The following is a 20,768-nucleotide window of genomic DNA, read 5'->3' as shown; positions in this document are numbered from 1 at the left end:
GAAAATACCATAGAGCCATTAACTGCGGACATCTCTAATAAAGTGTATGTATAGGGAGCAAAGTCCAGAAATGGCCATTAGTGTTAATTTTGACCAAATCTAGGTTTGGATGTTTCATATTTGCTAAAGCTTGAAATGTGTCTCTTCTCTGGACTTTGAACTTAGGATTGTGCAAATGAGGAAAGTACAAAGTACTTATGTTTAGGACGTTGATAGCAATAAATACAACAGTTTTGCTGTATTGAACAGGTGTGTAGCACAATGTCTATAGTTTCTAGACAAGTTAAAAGAAAATGAATGTATACTAGTCTGAATACCGATACCAGTAATATGTTTTTGTTAACATCCTCCAAGTACAATGAGGTACTAGCTGAATTAAAATTAGCTCAAGGGAAACGGAAAAAAAAAAGGACTCCTCAATTCACTGGATTATCGCTGTATTAGAAATTATGACATCTGGACTATCTTGTTGAGAAATTTTAGAAAGAAATTCTAAAAATACTGACCAGATTACTGTAGATACTTCTGTTAAAATGTTGACTTATATAGCCCTAATTCATAAAGCACACACAGACACACACCATAAATGCAAAAGATGTACAGATAAGGAACTAAAAAGAAAATATTTAAGAATAATTTTAAGCAAGTAGATCTCATCGATAGGCAAACAGAATTGCAAGTAATCAGCTTCATTTTCCGTATCAAAATTTAGTAGGCAAACAGAACCTGGAATGGGAATTAAAAATCCATGCTGAATTACTAGGACTATTTGGAAAAAAATATTCCTGAAGCCTTCAAAGATGAAGAGATTGGAGAAAATGGTGTAATTTTCTGTATAATCACAGCAGCCTGTATTTTTCAAAGTGAGTGGTAGGGAATTCACTGCATCTGTGACTAAGGAAATGACTGAAAAGTTTCACGATAAAATAGTACATGCAAAACCTCCCTACTCACAAAGTGTGAAACACAGATGTGAGGGACTTAAGGCGACACTCTGGAGATAAAAATATATTTTTACCTAATGCATGGATTTTCAGGAAACTTTGTGGGAATGTCACCTACATAAAGGTAGAGATATCACAAACATTTCTTTCATATACAATTAATGGTTTTTCCAAAATACATTTTTTCTTTTGAAATTTTTAATTCCATTTTTTCATGAAATTTAATTAACCTGTTAATGTAAATATGTAATTAGGTAGATAATACTTCTTTTAAAAGCACTTTGTATCTATTTTTCTATACATACTTTATATAAGGATATATATATCATACTAAAGTTTGTGTAATTTTTACATTCTAAAATTGTTGACTTAAAAATCCCTACCACTTGAAAAAATTCTGCAATAAAAAATTCCATATGCAGGTTTCATAATATAGCTGTAGTACATGCACCATAGAAATTTTGTTACATTTGACAGAATATTATGGGAGAAAAATGGGATTTAAATGTAAAATTACAAAGCATTATTAAAGTGATAAATTGTTTGAATTCAGCAGAATAACTTCATGACAAGAGAAAACTAAATCCTTTCAATTTCAGTCATAAAAAAATTTCAGCAAAATGACCAAACTATAGATTTTTACCTCCCGAGTGTTGTCTTAATACTTTCTTGGATGGCAGATTACAAAACCACCTCTTGGGCTCCAGGACCTTGATTTGTATAATTGAAGAAATATAGGTCCATTCATAGAGGAATTGGAAGAATTCCATATGAAGTTAAGTTTGAAGTTTCTGTCCCCTATGGCATCGCTGATTCTTATTTCCCACTGGATTGACTTTGAAACGTTCAATCAGATGAAGTTGTTGAAGGATGTTAGGATGGGGGACAACCAACAGTTCCCAAGAAACTAAGGACGAACAATACTCTTCATATTCTTAGTACACAGATATGTCACAACTGAAGAGGAAAAATCAATTGAATTGTGCAGATGAAAGGAAAACAGAATATTCAAACTGGCTTCTTATAAAGTCTTTGAAAAGACAAGCTTATGGAATGTTAATTGAGATCCAGTACATGCTTTCCACCAGAATAAGTTGGAAATATAATTATGGTTAAATCCCTGAAGTTCACAGAGGATATTCAGCACCTAGGAACTTAATGGCTGTGAAGAACATACAAGACACGGAACTCTATCAGCTAGGTAAAATGTTAGGGGTGATTCAGATAATGTATCCAAGGAATGAGTTTCAAGTAGTGTTTCAGACATTTCTAATAAAGTAAACAAAGTAACAGCAGCTGCAGCACTAGCTTTATATAGTCAAAACAAGATTTCATTAGATGTAGGTTGTTCAAGCAAGAAGTGTCACTGTGTCATGTCAAGAGTGTTGTGCAACTTAAAATGCCATTTTTCTTTCAGCTGCAGAAATAATAATAATAATAACAATAATTAATAAGGAATTAAAATGAAGGTCCACCTATTCAATACCATTTCATATGATGTCAAATCACTTACACAATAGGACCAGTTTTGACCCCATCACGGGTCATCTTCAGCCATGGACTAAAACTGACAATATATAGCGCAAATACAATCAAATGAACACTTTAAAAACATTATGTACATATTACAAATTATTGTACTTTAGAAGAGGCAAAAAAAAAAATCTCTCATTCTATAATACTATGATTAGTGAATTTTAAGTCCACTAGCCAAATTTTGTCATGTGTTACATTGCCATTGGTTTGAAGTTTGTATCATATGAAATTAATGGCATGTTTTCTTTTTTTTCCCCCTATAATTCTTCTGATTTTTGTTGAGGTTACACTTTGTTTCAACATTCATGTATTAGTTTTGTAACTTATATAAACATTACTGAGAAATGAGCTAAATTTATTATAAAATTCATGGGTGTAATTTAATAAATTATTATTTATTTATTTCTAACAAAAAAATAACCTTGCTTTTTTCCCCCCAAAAGTCATGTACATATAAATTTTTATGTAAATTCTATCCAGTCGTTCATTTTCAGTCACAGATAAATTGTTCTGAAATTTAAGGAACATGAATCACAGTCACAATTTAAAATGCATGCAGTTAACTTTTGATGAGAATACAGGGTGCAGCAGAAATAACTTGAATGTTAAATATAAATAATGAGCAACACTAGAAGCTATTCAAAAATGTATTACAGTTTGACAGACCTGTTGCTTCAAAACACACATACATCATTACTTGGTTTTGAAAATGATATCCACCAAATGCCAATTGTCTTTATCTATGCAAGTCTGAAGGCTCTCCCTGCAGTTCCACCATACAAAGTAGAAGAGAAAGTGCGAGCTCTTGAGTTGTTTTCTGCTGATTGGTATACAGACTGATAGACTTGAGGGTTGGTACCTATACTTTTAATATGTTTATGATCAGTAGTATTGTTCTGTGAAGGCAAGAACCTAAGAGTAGTGTATAATTGTCAAGTAAAAGTGAAGAGCATGTGATATGGATAACATACCCAAGAACATGGGAAAAATAAACTCTCAAATATTATATGTTGGTGTTTATGTCACCGGGCGAGTTGGCTGTGCAGTTAGGGCCGCGCAGCTGTGAGCTTGCATCCGGGAGACAGTGGGTTCGAACCGCACTGTCAGCAGCCCTGAAGATGGTTTTCCATGTTTTCCCATTTTCACACCAGGCAAATGCTGGGGCTGTACCTTAATTAAGGTCATGGCCAATTCCTTCCCATTCCTAGGTCTTTCCTATCCCATCGTTGCCATAAAACCTATCTGTGTCGGCGCGACGTAAAAAAAAAAAAAAAAAGTTCAAATGGTTGCTGTTTATGCAAGCCAGAATTTCACACATGATCATACTTCATCACAAATTTTAATCCACGCCTTACAACTGGAGCAAATTGACACCAGAATGATTGGTTTCATCTCAGATGGGGAGTCAGTCTAATAAAAAGGTGTGGAAATATTTAGGAATAAATGGAAAAGAAGGGAAGGTCATAAGCTCTATTCCTAACCCTTTTGATGGAAGTGGGAGACCTGAGCTTTTTCAGATGCTGTACATATAATTAAGAGCATCAGAAATAATTCCCACAAAACAAAGCAAGTCTATTACAATAATGGAGTTATGGACTTCAAATTGTACAGACAGATTTTTGAAATGGATAAATTTGCAGGTTTGAAAGTTTGCTACAAGCTAATGTCTGCACATATAGACCCCCCACTTCAATTCACTGCATGAACGCAAGATTTCCTTTTCAGTTATTTAGGTTTTTCTTTTTCTGTTTTGCTAGTTGCTTTATGTCGCACCGACACAGATAGGTCTTATGGCGACGATGGGGGAGAAAAGGCCTAGGAATGGGAAGGAAGTGGCCGTGGCCTTAATTAAGGTACAGCCCCGGCATTTGCCTGGTGTAAAAATGGGAAACCACGGAAAACCATCTTCAGGGCTGCCGACAGTGGGGTTCGAATCCACTATCTCCTGGATGAAAGCTCACAGCTGCACGGCCAACTAACCTGGTCAGTTGTTTAGTAGGGGAGAGTCCTATAGTACCGGCCATCTTAACTTTTTCCCTTATAAAAAATAAAATGCTGTACGGTATGAGATTTTAATACAATAATCTTGTACTTCATTAAATTCTTTTGCAATGTCAGAGTGTGATTTCCATAAAATCTTATCAGAATTTTATAATATTTAAAAATACAACAAAATTTAAATTCCAAGGACTACAAAAATCATCTTCCAGTACCGGCCAGTTACTTTTTTCTAAGATATATATGTCTAATAAATTACTAACATCAAGCAAATACAGAATGAACTCGAAAGCACATAATTATTGGAATTGACATCCACTAATTTCAAGTTTGGTTTAATTTTTGCAATAATTACAAGTAAAATACAAAATATTCCCTTGATCTACACATCCAACATGCGCCCAGTCTTTGCATTTGGTACACTGCACCCATTCTTCATCCAATGATTCACAACAAACAATGCATAATGTGTTTTCTTCTGTTTCCTTAGTATTTACAGAATAACCATAATAAAACTGCTTTCCGGCAGTTTTGTTTTCCTTGTTGAACTGGTGAGGTACTTTTGAATGCTCGGCCAAAGCGAATGCTAATTGTAAACATTTTTCCTGCTCAGGGATACGAAGATTATCTAGATCCTCCATGTATGTATGTTGTTGTATGTATGTTGGGTATTCAGCCCAAAGGCTGGTTGGATCCCCAACAGGTTCACCGTTAGCTGTCATAGATGGCCTAGGTGTCACTGAAGAGACGTACTAGGGAAATGAGGAGTGAGGTAGTTTCCAGTTGCTTTCCTCTCTGAGCCAGAAGTTGCCATTGCACATCAGTCTGCCAAGCTCACTGAAATGCCTGCACCAACCGACCCTATGAGCGACATTTTCACACCATTCATAGCAGGGACTGGCTGCACAAGGAATGACATTACTAGCGTCACTCATACATCAGCCACATTCATATCGTCAAAGCCAAGGATGAGACTCAGACAGGTCAATGAAAGTAACAATTTTATTCTAGCCCATACCAGAAGACACAGCGCACTGAAAACACTACATCTTGCCAGCAAAGGCATAGATCCTCCATATAAGTAACCAATTGATTTTACGTATCGTAATCAAAGGTTCTTGTTAATTCTTCCTATCTGAGGAGTTAGATCCACAGCCACACCAGACGATCTCCTAGCGTACTTCTTGGCGCACAAAAACCCTCAGCCTCAGCAGCCTTGCAGTAATTTTGTTAGAAATAATTTAGTTTAGTGTCAACTTCATCCCGTCCTTCGTCCACTTTCATTTTATTTTAGCCCTTTTCTCGGTCATTTCACTCTGGAAAGTGATAATAAGTGGATATTATTTTATTTCTTTAACAGTCCTATTGGCCGGTAATGGAAGACATATGGTTGGCCGGTACTGTACGACACTCTCGTGAAGGAACTTCCCCAACTCCATATTGTTTAACAGACGATGTCGTAAAACTTTTACCAGCTATAGAATCCTCAAAGAATGTATATAATATATAAGTTAAAACAAAATCAACAGCTTATGCGGAAATGGAGTACCTGGGGCGTGAAAATAACTTCTCGCACGCGATCGTAAGCCAGCCAACGTTCAATACTCACATCTCAAACAAGACTTAACGCTAAGCGAAACCCCCAAAGTATGACACGCGTCAATGTAGCATCTTTCTTAAGCCACCTGTAAGCTACTAACATATAGCACCTGAAGAGAGAACCAGCAATGGCCGGTACTGGAAGCCGGCCGGTACAGTAGGACTCTCCCCTAATCCTGTTCCAAATGATATAAAGTTTCTCAGGCAGGCAAACTCAGAGGGACTTGAAGACAGTGAACTGACAGATACTCTCACTTGGGTACATTATCTAATCAATATACTAAATACACTGACTGACAGAGCAAATGCAACACCAAGAAGGAGTGGTCAGAACTTTATGCCAATTGCAGGGTAGACTGACGTCACTGAGGTATGCTCATGATGTGAAATGCGCCGCTGTGCTGCGCACGTAGCGAACGATAAATGGGACACGGCGTTGGCGAATGGCCCACTTCGTACCGTGATTTCTCAGCAGTCATTGTAGAACGTGTTGTCGTGTGCCACAGGACACGTGTATAGCTAAGAATGCCAGGCCGCCGTCAACGGAGGCATTTCCAGCAGACAGACGACTTTACGAGGGGTATGGTGATCGGGCTGATAAGGGCAGGTTGGTCGCTTCGTCAAATCGCAGCCGATACCCATAGGGATGTGTCCACAGTGCAGCGCCTGTGGCGAAGATGGTTGGCGCAGGGACATGTGGCACGTGCGAGGGGTCCAGGCGCAGCCCGAGTGACGTCAGTACGCGAGGATTGGCGCGTCCGCCGCCAAGCGGTGGCAGCCCCGCACGCCACGTCAACCGCTATTCTTCAGCATGTGCAAGACACCCTGGCTGTTCCAATATCGACCAGAACAATTTCCCGTCGATTGGTTGAAGGAGGCCTGCACTTCCGGCGTCCGCTCAGAAGACTACCATTGACTCCACAGCATAGACGTGCACGCCTGGCATGGTGCCGGGCTAGAGCGACTTGGATGAGGGAATGGCGGAACGTCGTGTTCTCCGATGAGTCACGCTTCTGTTCTGTCAGTGATAGTCACCGCAGACGAGTGTGGCGTCGGCGTGGAGAAAGGTCAAATCCGGCAGTAACTGTGGAGCGCCCTACCGCTAGACAACGCGGCATCATGGTTTGGGGCGCTATTGCGTATGATTCCACGTCACCTCTAGTGCGTATTCAAGGCACGTTAAATGCCCACCGCTACGTGCAGCATGTGCTGCGGCCGGTGGCACTCCCGTACCTTCAGGGGCTGCCCAATGCTCTGTTTCAGCAGGATAATGCCCGCCCACACACTGCTCGCATCTCCCAACAGGCTCTACGAGGTGTACAGATGCTTCCGTGGCCAGCGTACTCTCCGGATCTCTCACCAATCGAACACGTGTGGGATCTCATTGGACGCCGTTTGCAAACTCTGCCCCAGCCTCGTACGGACGACCAACTGTGGCAAATGGTTGACAGAGAATGGAGAACCATCCCTCAGGACACCATCTGCACTCTTATTGACTCTGTACCTCGACGTGTTTCTGCGTGCATCGCCGCTCGCGGTGGTCCTACATCCTACTGAGTCGATGCCGTGCGCATTGTGTAACCTGCATATCGGTTTGAAATAAACATCAATTATTCGTCCGTGCCGTCTCTGTTTTTTCCCCAACTTTCATCCCTTTCGAACCACTCCTTCTTGGTGTTGCATTTGCTCTGTCAGTCAGTGTACTTCTACACCAGCAGGGGCTCATCATGAAGATTCAATATGGCATCAAACCTAAATTAAATGAACAGATAACTATAGCAAGAACAAGAATACTTTTACTTCAGAAAGAACTCTTGAGTAACAATTGTGAGCACCACACCAGTTTTCGAGTAATTATGGAATATTTATGGAATGATGAATTTCTGAATTTATACGTGTTACAGTCTGTTATACCTCAACAAAACTTGCACTACCATCACGTAGTAAATCATGAATTATAATTGATCTGCATTTAGATAGTTGGGAGAGATTCTGTAGCAGTTGTTTCCCTAGTCCTTTCTTAAATGACTTCAAAGAACTTAGAAATTTATCACATTTCCCTCAGTAAATTTTTACAATAATTTTTACAATTGGCTTTACGTCGCATCAGCACAGATGGGTCTTATGGTGATGATGGGATAGGAAAGGGCTAGGAGTTGGAAGGAAGCAGCCGTGGCCTTAATTAAACCACACACTGAACTCGATAGCTGCAGTCGCGTAAGTGCGGCCAGTATCCAGTATTTGGGAGATAGCGAGTTCGAACCCCACTGTTGGCAGCCCTGAAGATAGTTTTCTGTGGTTTCCCATTTTCACACCAGGCAAATACTGGGGCTGTACCTTAATTAAGGCCACAGGCGCTTCCTTCCCGCTCCTAGCCCTTCCCTGTCAATCGTCGCCGTAAGACTTATCTGTGTTGGTGTGATGTAAAACAACTTGAAAAAAAAATAAAAAATAAAAAAATAATAATAAAGCCAACCATGGAATATCATCTTCAGGGCTGACGAGACAGTGAAGCTCACACCCACTATCTCCTGAATGTAAGCTCAAAGCTGTGCACCCCTAACCATACAGCCAACATTATTCCAATTCCTAACTCCCCTTATTATAAATTAATCATCATCATCAATGTCCCACTCCAGTCGCCCGGGTGTGATTAACAAGCCTCCTCCACTCCTTTCTGTCCTTCCACTTTACCTACTCAATTATTTCTGCCACATCCAGTCCAGCTTCTCCAATGTCCCTCCAAATCTGGTCCATCTACATTCTTCTCGGTTTTCCAACTGGTCTCTTTCCCTTAACTTCTCTTTCTAATTCCCTTCTTGCTACCCGTTCCTTTCCCATTCTTTTTACATGTCCGAACCATCTGTCTTGCTTTCTGTATATTCTGTACTAACGGTTCTATATTTAACTCTTCTCTGATTTTAGTATTCTGAATTCTATCTCTTCTTGTCTTTTTAACCAATGTTCTTAAAAATTTCATTTCTACAGCTTGGATCTTACTATCTTGTCTCTTATTAGTTACCAGCGTTTCTAGTCCGTATGTTACAATTGGAATGCAATACTGTTTATATAATGTTAATTTCATTCTCTTGGGTACTTTGTCATCCCATAAAAGCTCACTGACTTGGTGATAAAATATTGTACCTTCACTTAGTCTGTCATTAATTTCAGGGTTGATTTCATTACTTCCATTAATAATGTTACCCAGATATGTAAATTGTTCTACATTCTCTAACCGTTCTCTGCCTATGTTCAATTGGCTTCTCTTTTTCTCTTTTCCACAGTGCATGACTAAGTTTAATTTTTACTAATTACCATTCCAAGTGCCGGCCCCGCAGTGTAGGGGTAGCTTGCCTGTCTGTTACCCAGAGGCCTCAGGTTCAATTCCTGGCACCTGAGGGCTGGTTCGAGGTCTACTCAGCCTACGTGATTACAATCGAGGAGGTATCTGATGGTGAGATGGCGGCCCCGGTCTATAAAGCCAAGAATAACGGCCGAGGGTAGGTACATCTCTCAGCTTATTAATCCGTGCAGAATTAGGACAACCAGGTTATTTAATTGGTGATGACCAAATTTATAACGTAATTGTAACTGCCCACGCATTTGTAATAATTTTCTTTGCAGTAATGCCCATCATAATTGGAGGATTTGGAAATTGATTAGTCCCCACCGTGCTGACCACATGACACCTCGTAATCTGCAGGCCTTCGGGCTGAGAAGCGGTCGCTTGGTAGGCCATGGTCCTTCGGGGCTGTTGCGCCATGGAGTTTGGTTTAATTACCATTCCAAACTCCTTCAGATTTTCATTCCAAATGCCCAGTCTCCTTTGTACTTCCTTTTCTCCCTTTCCCCAAATCACCACATCATTCGCAAATACCAAATCATTCACTTAATCACTACTGATACTCTGTTTTACACATTTTAATTTCATCCTTCAATATAATAAACAATAATGGCGATAGTGCACTTCCTTGCTTGAGATATTTTTTTGTATAAAATGTTTCAGTCACCACTCCCCACTTGTACACTGTTTTTACTCTCATGATAAAACATTTTTATCTTGTTAATTAATGATTTTGATACATTCCTTTTCGGTAGGCATTCCCATACATGTTTTCTCTTAACTGTATCATAAGCTTTTTCCAAATCCAAAAATAGGAATATGATTTCCTTGTTCCTTTCCAGATGTTTTTACATTATCGTTCGCACTGTAAATATTCAAGTCTATTGTTGATCTATTCGGTCTAAAGCCATATTGTTCTTCCTCTAATGGTTTTTCTATTATATCCCTGAGTCTTTTGTCTGACTTTCTCTGTTATTTTTAGCCCATGTGATAATAGGGTTGTACCTCTTTAATTTTCACATTGCTTCCTATTTCCTTTTTTTGAACAGTGGTACTGAGCCATCCCATAGATGCCTCAATTAATAAATTATAACACTGTGGAAACATCTATTATATGCAAGGAGCTGGGTATGAAGTCAGGGAATCCGTTGAGCAGTGATGTAGGCTAGGCACACCCAGTATTTTTCCACCAAGCAGCGAACTTTTCAAATTCAAATCGAGCCGTTGGCTTGGTATCTAGGCATGCCGACCCCACTCCACCTTTCATATTAAAACGATACAAGCTAGGAGGAGGTTGTATTTGAACGTTGGTAACCCCGAGACAAGTAATTCAGCTTGACCAACTTTATCTTTGCAGGACTGGGATCTCTGAATTCATACAGAAATATTCGCCACCAAACTAAAATTCCATAGATCCGAATTAATGAGAAATTGGAAGTAGATTTATCATTCACTTCTGTGTGAAAATAATGGCTACTTGAGCGCTCTGGTATTAAACTCATTTGAACGTAAATCCGTTGGACTGAAGGAGAGCCGTAAGCAAGCCATCGTCTCTGTTACTCGGGGAATCACTTGATGCTACAAAGGGACTGCAAGTCTATTTAAACACCCGTGGTAGGGGAAGCAGCCCCATTTGCCAGAAGTACTTTTAGTGAACTTCACGTTGTGCGTGAGAGGTGATATTGCTTTGTGTAGATCAAAAACAGTTACACGCTATGTGCGCGTTCGGAGTTAACATCTTGCTTATCTCTAACAGTACTTTCAAAGGATAGTTACTTCTATCCTAGTCTTATTTCAAATACTTTGAATCACCAAGTGCGGTTTTTACCGTGCGGATGTAATAACTTCATTAATCTGAGATCGGTAACAGCTCGAGACCTGCGAGTGAAATAGAAGCATAATTCAAACAGTAACCAGTATCTCAAGTCGGTACGCGCTCGCGGGTTATAAATCTATTGTGTGCATTTCGCTTATGCTGAGCTGCAAGGAAAGATTAATGTTGATCGAGCCCAGATCCTTAATCTAATGACGCCTGAGTCAGAACTAATTACTTGCGCATAGACTAAGCCAATTGTAGCCTAGTATTAGAATCAATATTCTGTACTCGTGCACGCATAAACGGTGAAGAGGAGATCATAATCCACAGCATCATTGCAGACTTTTCCAGGGACGTGAAGAAGACACCATGGCTGTACGCGGAGTCGACGCCAGGACCAGGCAACCTTCGCTCACCCTTGTCACGACAAGCTAAGCAGTCGTGACACAGCAGATATACAATCCGTGGTGAATAACGGCTAGTTGCAAAAGTTAAGTACGATTTCCATTTAAAGGGGAACACAACACAAAAACACATAGTTCGTTATTCATTGCTAAAGATGTATTATGGGAATGTAATAACAATGCCGTTAATCCGATGCCTCTATGTTCAACCATTCTCAAGTTATGTGCGGAAGTAGTAACTGGCCGTGACGTCACTGCGCTGTAGAGTCTACCTGGCAGCCTTGACGCTGGGAGTAAACTCAAGCAGTCTTTTCCCGCACTCCATCTGCTACTGCCGTGTTCTTCTGTTGCCAGTGTTAGTGGGCTTATTTTTATTTATAATGCATGTAAATATCATTCGTCCGTATCAGTATGAGCCAGAACAAACGACGTTTACTGATGTCCATTCAGATAGCGATCTTGACATGGATATGCTAAACACTACAGGCCGTGCCGGCACGCGAATTTGGTGTAAATGTAATGAGTGTACCGTCATGGATACGGATGAAGAAAGTGTATGCTGTTGTGAATTAGACAATGTAAAAGCAGTGAAATCTGAGAAATTTATGTGTATAACAAGAAATCCCTCGTTTACAAGGCTTATTTTAGACTGTGAAGTATTGACAATGACAAGGCATAACATGAGCTTAAAAACAAAGAACATGGCAAGGAAACGTTTACTGACAGCTTTAAATCCATCAAATAGAACTTGGCATTTTATTTGTTACAAACAGTTCACTTCGTGGGTAAATTCATGGACTGCGATTGGTAAAAAGAAAAGAGTTGTCATACCATCATGTGTTGTCAACACCATAAGGAACACATTTCCGGAACCCGATGGCACCTATGTGGGCTTCAAGCTGTAAATGAAAAAATGAAATTAAAACAGTAGAATTATGTAAGAGTTTCCTAAGCTTGTTTGTATGATATATATAATGTATTATTTTAACATGAAGAACGGTACCTCATTTATTGCTGTGAGTGAAATCGTGAGAAGTGCTTCTTGATCAGGTCGTCATTGGAAGTTCGAGGTACTGGAGCAATGTTTTCAGGCAGTGACAGATCCATTGCTTGATCTTCAGGTGAGGCTCTACTATAGTTAGTTTGCAAGAGATTTATTTTGTTCATTATTGCCTTCTTCCATCCATCGCTTGACACTTCATATTTCTGTTTTATCACCCAGGCTCCTGTTGATTTTTAGTACTGAGTTTTGATACCAGCTTTCAATTTATTGTTCCAATTATAGTCCAATGCAGCAATCACTGACTTGAGCTTTAAGACACTGTACGAGAAATGAACTCTTTTTAGGAGCGTATTTCAAACGAAGGTTGTGATAACTTTCTAGGCTTCCGGTGTGAACGTAGTGTTTTATATGTTCCACATCTTTTAAAAAAGATTTGTCTAAAACTATTTTCTTCACGGCTTCATATGAACTTGAATTTCCTTTAATCCACATTTTCTTTCTCTCTTCCTCCTCCATTAATGTATCGTGCTTACAGGATTTCCATTCACCGTTTTCTAACCACTTTTTTTTACGTGGTGCAAAATTGACGTAAATTTGTCAATTAACACAGAACTGTTTCCATTACATGTTTGTGCTGCCCACCATAAATGATTATTTATACTGGCCTTCCACGCTTGAACTTCTGGATGATTTTTACCGAGAGCTTTCATCTTTTTCATTAGACTTTTTGATATGTGCCAAACATCAAATTCATGTTCAATATCAGGATACTGCGTTCTCAGTAAATACCTTACTCCTTTGTGTCTATCGGAAAGGAAGAGTTTTATATTACAATTTTCTTCCTGTACAATCTTCCTCATCGCGATTTCCCACGCAGCCCTTTCAAGATCACCTTTCACCACCACTTTCTGAACAAGTTCCAAATGAGCTATGCGACCTGTATTTATATCCATTAGTGAATTCACTAAACATTTGGCTGAAAAGTCGGGAGAATCATACTGGCCATCTCCGGCTAACCAAATGGGTTTGGCACTGCTTTTCAAATAATCAATAACATTAGTCCTTTCTTGAACCCAAGCACCCTCCACTATCGGACCAGTTACTCTATGAATAATTCTATCATATACAGTTCGTGACATCATATGTAAGTTAATGGACTTGCAGAATGACCGAAATGGTTCAAACAGAATGCCTGACAACAATAATGCTGATGATATTACGACATTTGCTTCCGGTTTCTTTCCTTCCATAGGTTGAGAATACCAACGGACTTTATTACCACAATCGCAAAGTGATTTTACGCACAACATAGTCCCTTTAATGTAATGTGAAATATTTTTCACTTTACTTTTACAAAGGTAACAAATTTCAAAGAGTGTGAGCAAACTTGTCCCCACTACAAAGAAATATGAACCTGTAATATGTACATCGTCCTGAGTGTGTTCGTTATCAGTATCACTAATATAACTTTCAATGTCACTTTCATCTAGTTCATAGAAACTGTCATTCAACTGTTCTCCCATAACGTCACTGTTCAAGGCTGTGCCGGAAGTTGCAATGTCAAAGTATTTTCTAGCTATTTCACTGCCTAACTCACACTGTATTTCTACACTACATTCGCGTCTGTCTAGTGAAATATTTTCTCTCATATCATTCTGAACGTCGTGTACATCATTATCGTTATCACTTCCGTTTAATACTGTGTCACCAATCTCCCTTGTCTTTTAGCCTCATACCTTTCCGTCCTGCTCTTTTTAGTTTCTGACGAGTACTCCCACAGTGTATTTTGTGAAGCGGCTTCCGTATGAATTAGCATTCCTGCCTGAGAAGTATCTCCATCTGTCGACGCCAGACATCTTATTGAAGGAACAGACCCTGGCTTCAATTTCGGACCTTGCAGCCTTTCCGTAGGCATCACCTTCATTTTCAAAAGTTGCGTTTCATCATAGTCTGTATTTTTGAAATGCACTGAGCACACAGTAGCTCCCTTACCGGGAGAAAAGTGTTTCCTCTTGCAAAATTGTACCCAACTACTAAACCTTCGAGGCGACTTACTTCGATTTGGAAACCTATGGAAATGTATTTCTTTCTCTCTACACTTTTGGTTTCTACTCGTTGTGTTGTTATAGCCGTACACACTACAGGAAGGCATTTCGACAAACAGTCACCGCACTATTATAATAAACAACACTTCAAGTAAACGGAAGAGCGGCTGAGCGCGTACTGCAATAATCAACTGGATGGCTCGCTCAGCGCTTACAGTGCAGTGACGTCACAGCTACTCGTGTTTCCTTAGTTCACCAGCCTACGGAGCAGCGCGCAGCAAAAGCAAATATATAGTTGAACACTGTCCGATACACTCTTTGATTCTGAGGCAACTTGATTTTTGTGTTGTGTTGTCCTTTAAGCATGTTTCCGGAAGACTAATATATTAGGATAGGGAAATGTTCAATATGTTTTGTTTAATTAATTGTCAGCCAGATTGGCGAGAGTAGTTCCAGTTTAGTTAACGTTAAATGTTTGGCCAGGGCTGGAGTGCATGTAATAGCCCAGGTGATGTGTATATATATTGTACGTAGGTGGATCAAAAGGTTAGTTGCACTAACGCGCCACAGCAGTGCGCTGTGTGTCGCAAACGTGGGCACAGTGGAGAAAGGGACAGACACTGCCCACACGTCTGTTAGGCAGGTCGCTGTGGTGTCTCGTCTAGTATTGTGTGAATAGCGGCCAAATGCAATGGCACATCAACTGGACGTTCACTCCAAATATGAGGTGCGTGCGATAATCCGATTCCTATGGGCCAAAAGGAAGAACTGCATGGACCATTTATCATGAAATTAGTGCTGTGTATGGGGAGCGAGCCATTTCCCGGCAAGGTATTGTAATTACAAGTCATTAATTTCATTTTTTGGTCCGTACTGACTACAGTGATCACATTCAATTTACAAAGTATACATTTATTGTTCACCTATTCAATACCTACAGTACCACGTTTTGTGGTTAAATAATCATAAAAGTTTGAAAAGTTGTGGACATGTTTTGCCCTTCTTATTGGGTATCATCAGCACATTAGTTAATCTTAAAACAAACAATTTTTTTTAAAAATGATTACACTATTGTTTATGAAAAACTGAGATGAGATATGTTGTGATATTAAAAAAATGTTTCTATGATACAGTAGTTAAGAAATTTGACATGGGAAATACGAGCACATGATAAAATTATTGTAGTATATTTTACAATATTGTCTAAAAATTAAGTGTAATTATAAGAGGTTTTTAAAATTGGCATGTATCTGGAATTGAAATGGATCCTCTTCTTAGTGAAAGTCAATAATATTTGCCGCGATCGCTGGTAAGTAGATCAAAGGATGAATTTTGTTTTAAATTATATATTCCAACTGTTAAATTTAGGGTGAAAAGAAGCAATCGGTGTTTCTTCGTTGGGTTGAATTGATTTAAGATACACTCTGACGTAATCGTTGAAATGGAGTATAAGCTGGAGATTTATTTGTGTTTGATAGTTATGTTGATTTTCAAATATAAGAGTAGTTTTCCAGATGGTTTTTTTTTTTTTTGCTACTTGCTTTACGTCGCACCGACACAGGTAGGTCTTGTGGCGACGATGGGACAGGGAAGGGCTAGGAGTGGGAAGGAAGCGGCCGTGGCCTTAATTAAGGTACAGCTCCAGCATTTGCCTGGTGTGAAAATGGGAAACCACGGAAAACCATTTTCAGGGCTGCCGACAGTGGGGTTCGAACCTACTATCTCCCGAATACTGGATACTGGCCGCACTTAAGCGACTGCAGCTATCGAGCTTGGTTTTCCAGATGTTGTAGGAAATCTTAACGGGTAGAGTGTTGTTAAACTGCAAAAGAATAAAAAGACATATTTAGTGTGTGTGTTTAAAGCGTATGTGATTGTACAGTGTTGTGGATTGTGTAAAATTGGATATTTACTCAAATGCCGTGTGAGTGTTTATCTTATTATCTTACATTTTTTTTTACAAACACTTAAGATATTCAGACCAATTTAAAGTTTTGTTCATTGTCACTCCAAGATTTCTCACAGTTTGGCTGAATGGAATAACTCTGCCATTCTGTGTAACTGAAGGAATAGTTTTGTATCGTAGTGTGGTCAACAATTTTTGAGAGTCGTCATTGTAATGATTATAGCTTTTGTTATTCGTGAATAGGTCTAACTTATCTATTACACTAATGTGTCACCAGGCGAGTTGGCTGTGCGGTTATGGGCACACAGCTGTGAGCTTGCATCTGGGAGATAGTGGATTCAAATTCCACTGTCGGAAGCCCTGAAGATAGTTTCCGTGGTTTCCCATTTTTACACCAGGCAAATGCTGGGGCTGGACCTTAATTAAGGCCACGACCGCTACCTTCCCATTCCTAGGCCTTTCCTGTCCCATCGTCGCCGTAAGATCTATCTGTGTCGGTGCGATGTAAAGCAAAAAAAAACACCACTAATGTGTAATGATGGTTGCTCATAGAAGGAAGCCTACAATTTGCCTTCTGTGGAAGAGAATTTCCTCTGGCCACAGTGCCCAGGTAAAATTCATCTCTTAAAACTGAATGGTTCAAATGTATTGTACTTGACAACGCTCCAACATTACACAAGAGGTATAACTTCTTTAATGAATGGTTAGTTCAATGTAAAGAGAGCTTTACCCTGTACTCATCACATGTACTAAGAACAGCAATGTATACTAAAAAGAGAGTTGCGAGATGCTGTGAACTGAAATGAACTGTGTTTGAGTTTGTTTTGAATTGTGCGTACTTTAAACGGATGGTAATTATCATCATTCTGGAAACATAATTGGATATTTAACTTGTCTGCCTGCTAATGTGGCGAGCGATTCTTATAACAAAATCGTGGTTTAATTCTATATTTTATTTTTCCACTTATGTAAGTTACTTACTGAATAGAAATAATAGGCTAACTCTCAAATTGGTATTGGTCTACTTGATTTGGCAATGCAGCTCAGCTGTTCTACTCTTGCATCATACCTGTCAGTTCTTTCTTATGAATATCTGACTATATCTGCAGGCTTTCATGGCTGTGTCAATTGTCATGTGATGAATCTCTCTCAGGATACTAGGCTGTGTTGAAGTTTCAACTGCTTGTCAGTAGGTAATCCTTGTCAAGACAACATGACTGTCAGTATAGCCTAATATCCCAAAATAAATCCATTACTTGTCAGATAATGTTATTGGTTTTACCCTTAAACAACAACACTCACCACTACCACCAGAAAACCACTAGAATCACACAAACAGTTAAATACTATGCAACAGAACAGGCAAAATATCAAAGCAGCTATTTCAAATTTATTCCAATAATAACAAATTAGATGGTTGAAGAACGAACTGTTTGAGTGACAACTCATTACATATTAGAGAATAAGAATGGAGACTTACATAAAGGGGATCAGAAGTATAGGAAACTTTTTCTATATTATGAAAGTAGCCAATAGCTAGATATTGCCTCAGTTTCTCATCCAAAGTGTTAAAAATTGTTCTTGATTATTTCAACAATATTAGAATGAAATCTTTATCAACGCCCGTTTTCAACCACCGTAATCACTGCATGAGTAAATGGAAATATGCATCCTTACACCTCCGAAGAAGGTTACCATCTTACTTGATAATTTCTTGCTGACGAATATGATAATCTTGCTGTAAGTGTAGACTCTCTAAAGACCTAGGGACTCGGGTGAGTTTCATTGCTTCCTCAAGTTTATCTGCTGCCTTTTGATGGCACTGTATAGCATCATCATATCTTCTGCAACGTAAATGACCCTCTGCCCTTCGGTGCAATTGGTGAGCCTTTGGAATAAAATTTTAAAAATGAGAAATACAATAAACACTCAGATGTGATGAATAATAAGATGTAGCCTAAAAGCAATATCAACCTATACTCAAAGGACTTTTTTTTCTTCTCAAATTAGGCCTATATACCTTCCTTTTTCTCATGCTATTATTGTATGTACAGAGTTCACTAACACAACTGTAAAGCTGAATTCGAGCGGAGCAAATATTTCCAGAGAAAGTCACTTTTAACATATAAGATTGTCCTCTCCAGCAATTCTATGAACATGACACTGAAACAGCTGACACGTCTCAACCAGACTAACCTACCAGGTTCAGGATTATTTATAATTCACATTAACCAGAACGAAAATGAAATGCATATATTCTACACAAAATTATAATATCTGATACATGTTATTCATGAAATAATAGAATACTTAACTTACCACATTCAACGCCGATGAGTCCATATTTGTTACATTTTCTTTCAATGGCATTACGAGTGACTACCAAATACAGAACTCCAGCACAGCCATTAAATCAATATCATTCAACTATAGAAGTTAAAAAAAAAAAAAAATTACACACTAATGACATTACAAATCAACGTAGTTAATATTTACAATATCTCTAACAACGCAGTAAGTAATGTTTTTGTTCAGGATTCGTAATTATAACTTTCGGCAATAGATGGCGGTGGTTGTCTTGTCTTGTCTTGTCTTGCGGATATTTATTTGGGATTCAATAAATTCTTTCCCAGTCACGAGACCGTTTATATATTACACTTATATCACAAAAGCACACGATTACATCACTAATGCCCGATTTTAACATGATCACACGTAGATAGATGCACTTAAAGAAGCAATATTATATCGGGTATAAGTAGGTTCATGGAAGTATTACATTCGGTACTGAGCAGAGACACAAATAACTTAGTAAGCTGGAATAGGAGTAACGTGTTACACTGTACAAGATCGGAAAGTAATAAAAACCTTGATACAGTATCCACTCACCAGGAACATATAGAAGTGCCACCTCACAAACATGTCGGAACAAACCAACTGAAAAAACTAGATCATAATTACAATTTGATGTGAGTGTTATCAAGGTATTCGTTTAAAATAGTAATGATCGTAGGCGAAGGTTGATGCAACAAAACTGAAAGTCGTGTAGGGAAAGATACGTGAACTTTAAGTAATTTCTGCATTAAAATGGCCTGGTGATGTGCATATTGGGGGCAATGAAAAAACAAGTGGTCACTATCGCCCTGAGATTCTCCGCAGGAACAGGTTGGGTCGTTCGTAATGTGAAATCGAGTTAAATATACTGGGGTTAAGGCATGATTAAAACGTAGTCGGATGATATTGGTAATGTGACGTCGTGTATACGTACCATTTGCAAACCACGGCAGTTTGGGAATACTCGGTTGAATTTGATAGTAATGTTGGCCTTTCGTACGAGCGGATAATCGCCATTGTGTGCACCATGTGTGTTGAGCTGCAGTTTTGATATGTGGAAAGAAGTCGGGATCGGAATTTTGATTTGTAATATATTCGCGGTATCTGCACTGGCGTCTTTCGCTGCTATATCGGCCATATCGTTGCCTACGTGCCGATTATGCCCTTTAATCCATATTAGCGTTATAACAAAACCGGATGTTTCAAGTCGAAATAGAAGAGACTTAACTTCGTAGACATATGTATTTGTATGAGGGGCGAGTGATTGCAGAGCTTGTAAAACACTTTGAGAATCGCTGAATATATTTATTTTTTTGGATTGCAACTGTTGAACATATACGAGGGCTTGGTATATGGCATATAATTCTGCTGTAAAGATAGTTAAATTATTAGGTAACGGATATTTAAAGCTAGTGTGTAGTTGTGGATCGTAAAATGCTGCTCCGACTCCAGTATTTGATTTTGACCCATCGGTAAATAGGTGGTAATCTGATGAGGTTATGGGACTTTTAAATTTCTTATGAGCGTATAATGTGGGATAAGGTGCAGACATTGATTAGTTTGATGCATCAGAAGGGGCAATGATAATAGAAGGACGGAATGTTGGAATATCATAGTGGTATGAATACGTATTAACGCGTGGTGTACGAAGTATAGTCTCAGTAAGATGGTGGATTTCAGCATAAGCCATATATATGGCGGGATACCGATGATTGGGAGGAGGACGCTGTTGATAATATTCATATAGTAATTGTAGATGGCGGCGGTTCTTTTGATAACAACAAAGAGTACTTAACGTCTAGCGCCTGTCGATGAAATGAAATTGCGTATATGGCTTCTC

The 20,768-nt window shown here is 39.0% G+C and overlaps 1 protein-coding gene across 2 annotated transcripts in view; it reads right to left on the bottom strand.

Annotated features, from left to right (window-relative positions):
- Window positions 1-19,118, bottom strand: part of LOC136873948 (nuclear receptor-binding factor 2) — a 57,990-nt gene extending 38,872 nt beyond the window's left edge. The window contains exons 1-2 of one of the 2 annotated variants that reach the window (XM_068227604.1): window positions 18,914-19,118; window positions 18,298-18,482 (exon numbers count right to left, since the gene is read on the bottom strand). In XM_068227604.1, coding sequence (XP_068083705.1) covers window positions 18,298-18,482; window positions 18,914-18,964 — 236 coding nt within the window. In that variant the 5' untranslated portion in view covers window positions 18,965-19,118. The remainder of the gene's footprint in view (window positions 1-18,297; window positions 18,483-18,913) is intronic. The other variant, XM_067147335.2, reaches the window with a different exon arrangement.
- Between the last annotated feature and the right edge of the window lie 1,650 nt (window positions 19,119-20,768).

This window comes from Anabrus simplex, chromosome 5, assembly GCF_040414725.1.
Source record: "Anabrus simplex isolate iqAnaSimp1 chromosome 5, ASM4041472v1, whole genome shotgun sequence".
Classification (NCBI taxonomy): Eukaryota; Metazoa; Arthropoda; class Insecta; order Orthoptera; family Tettigoniidae; genus Anabrus; species Anabrus simplex.
This window is presented reverse-complemented; position numbering and strand designations above follow the sequence as displayed.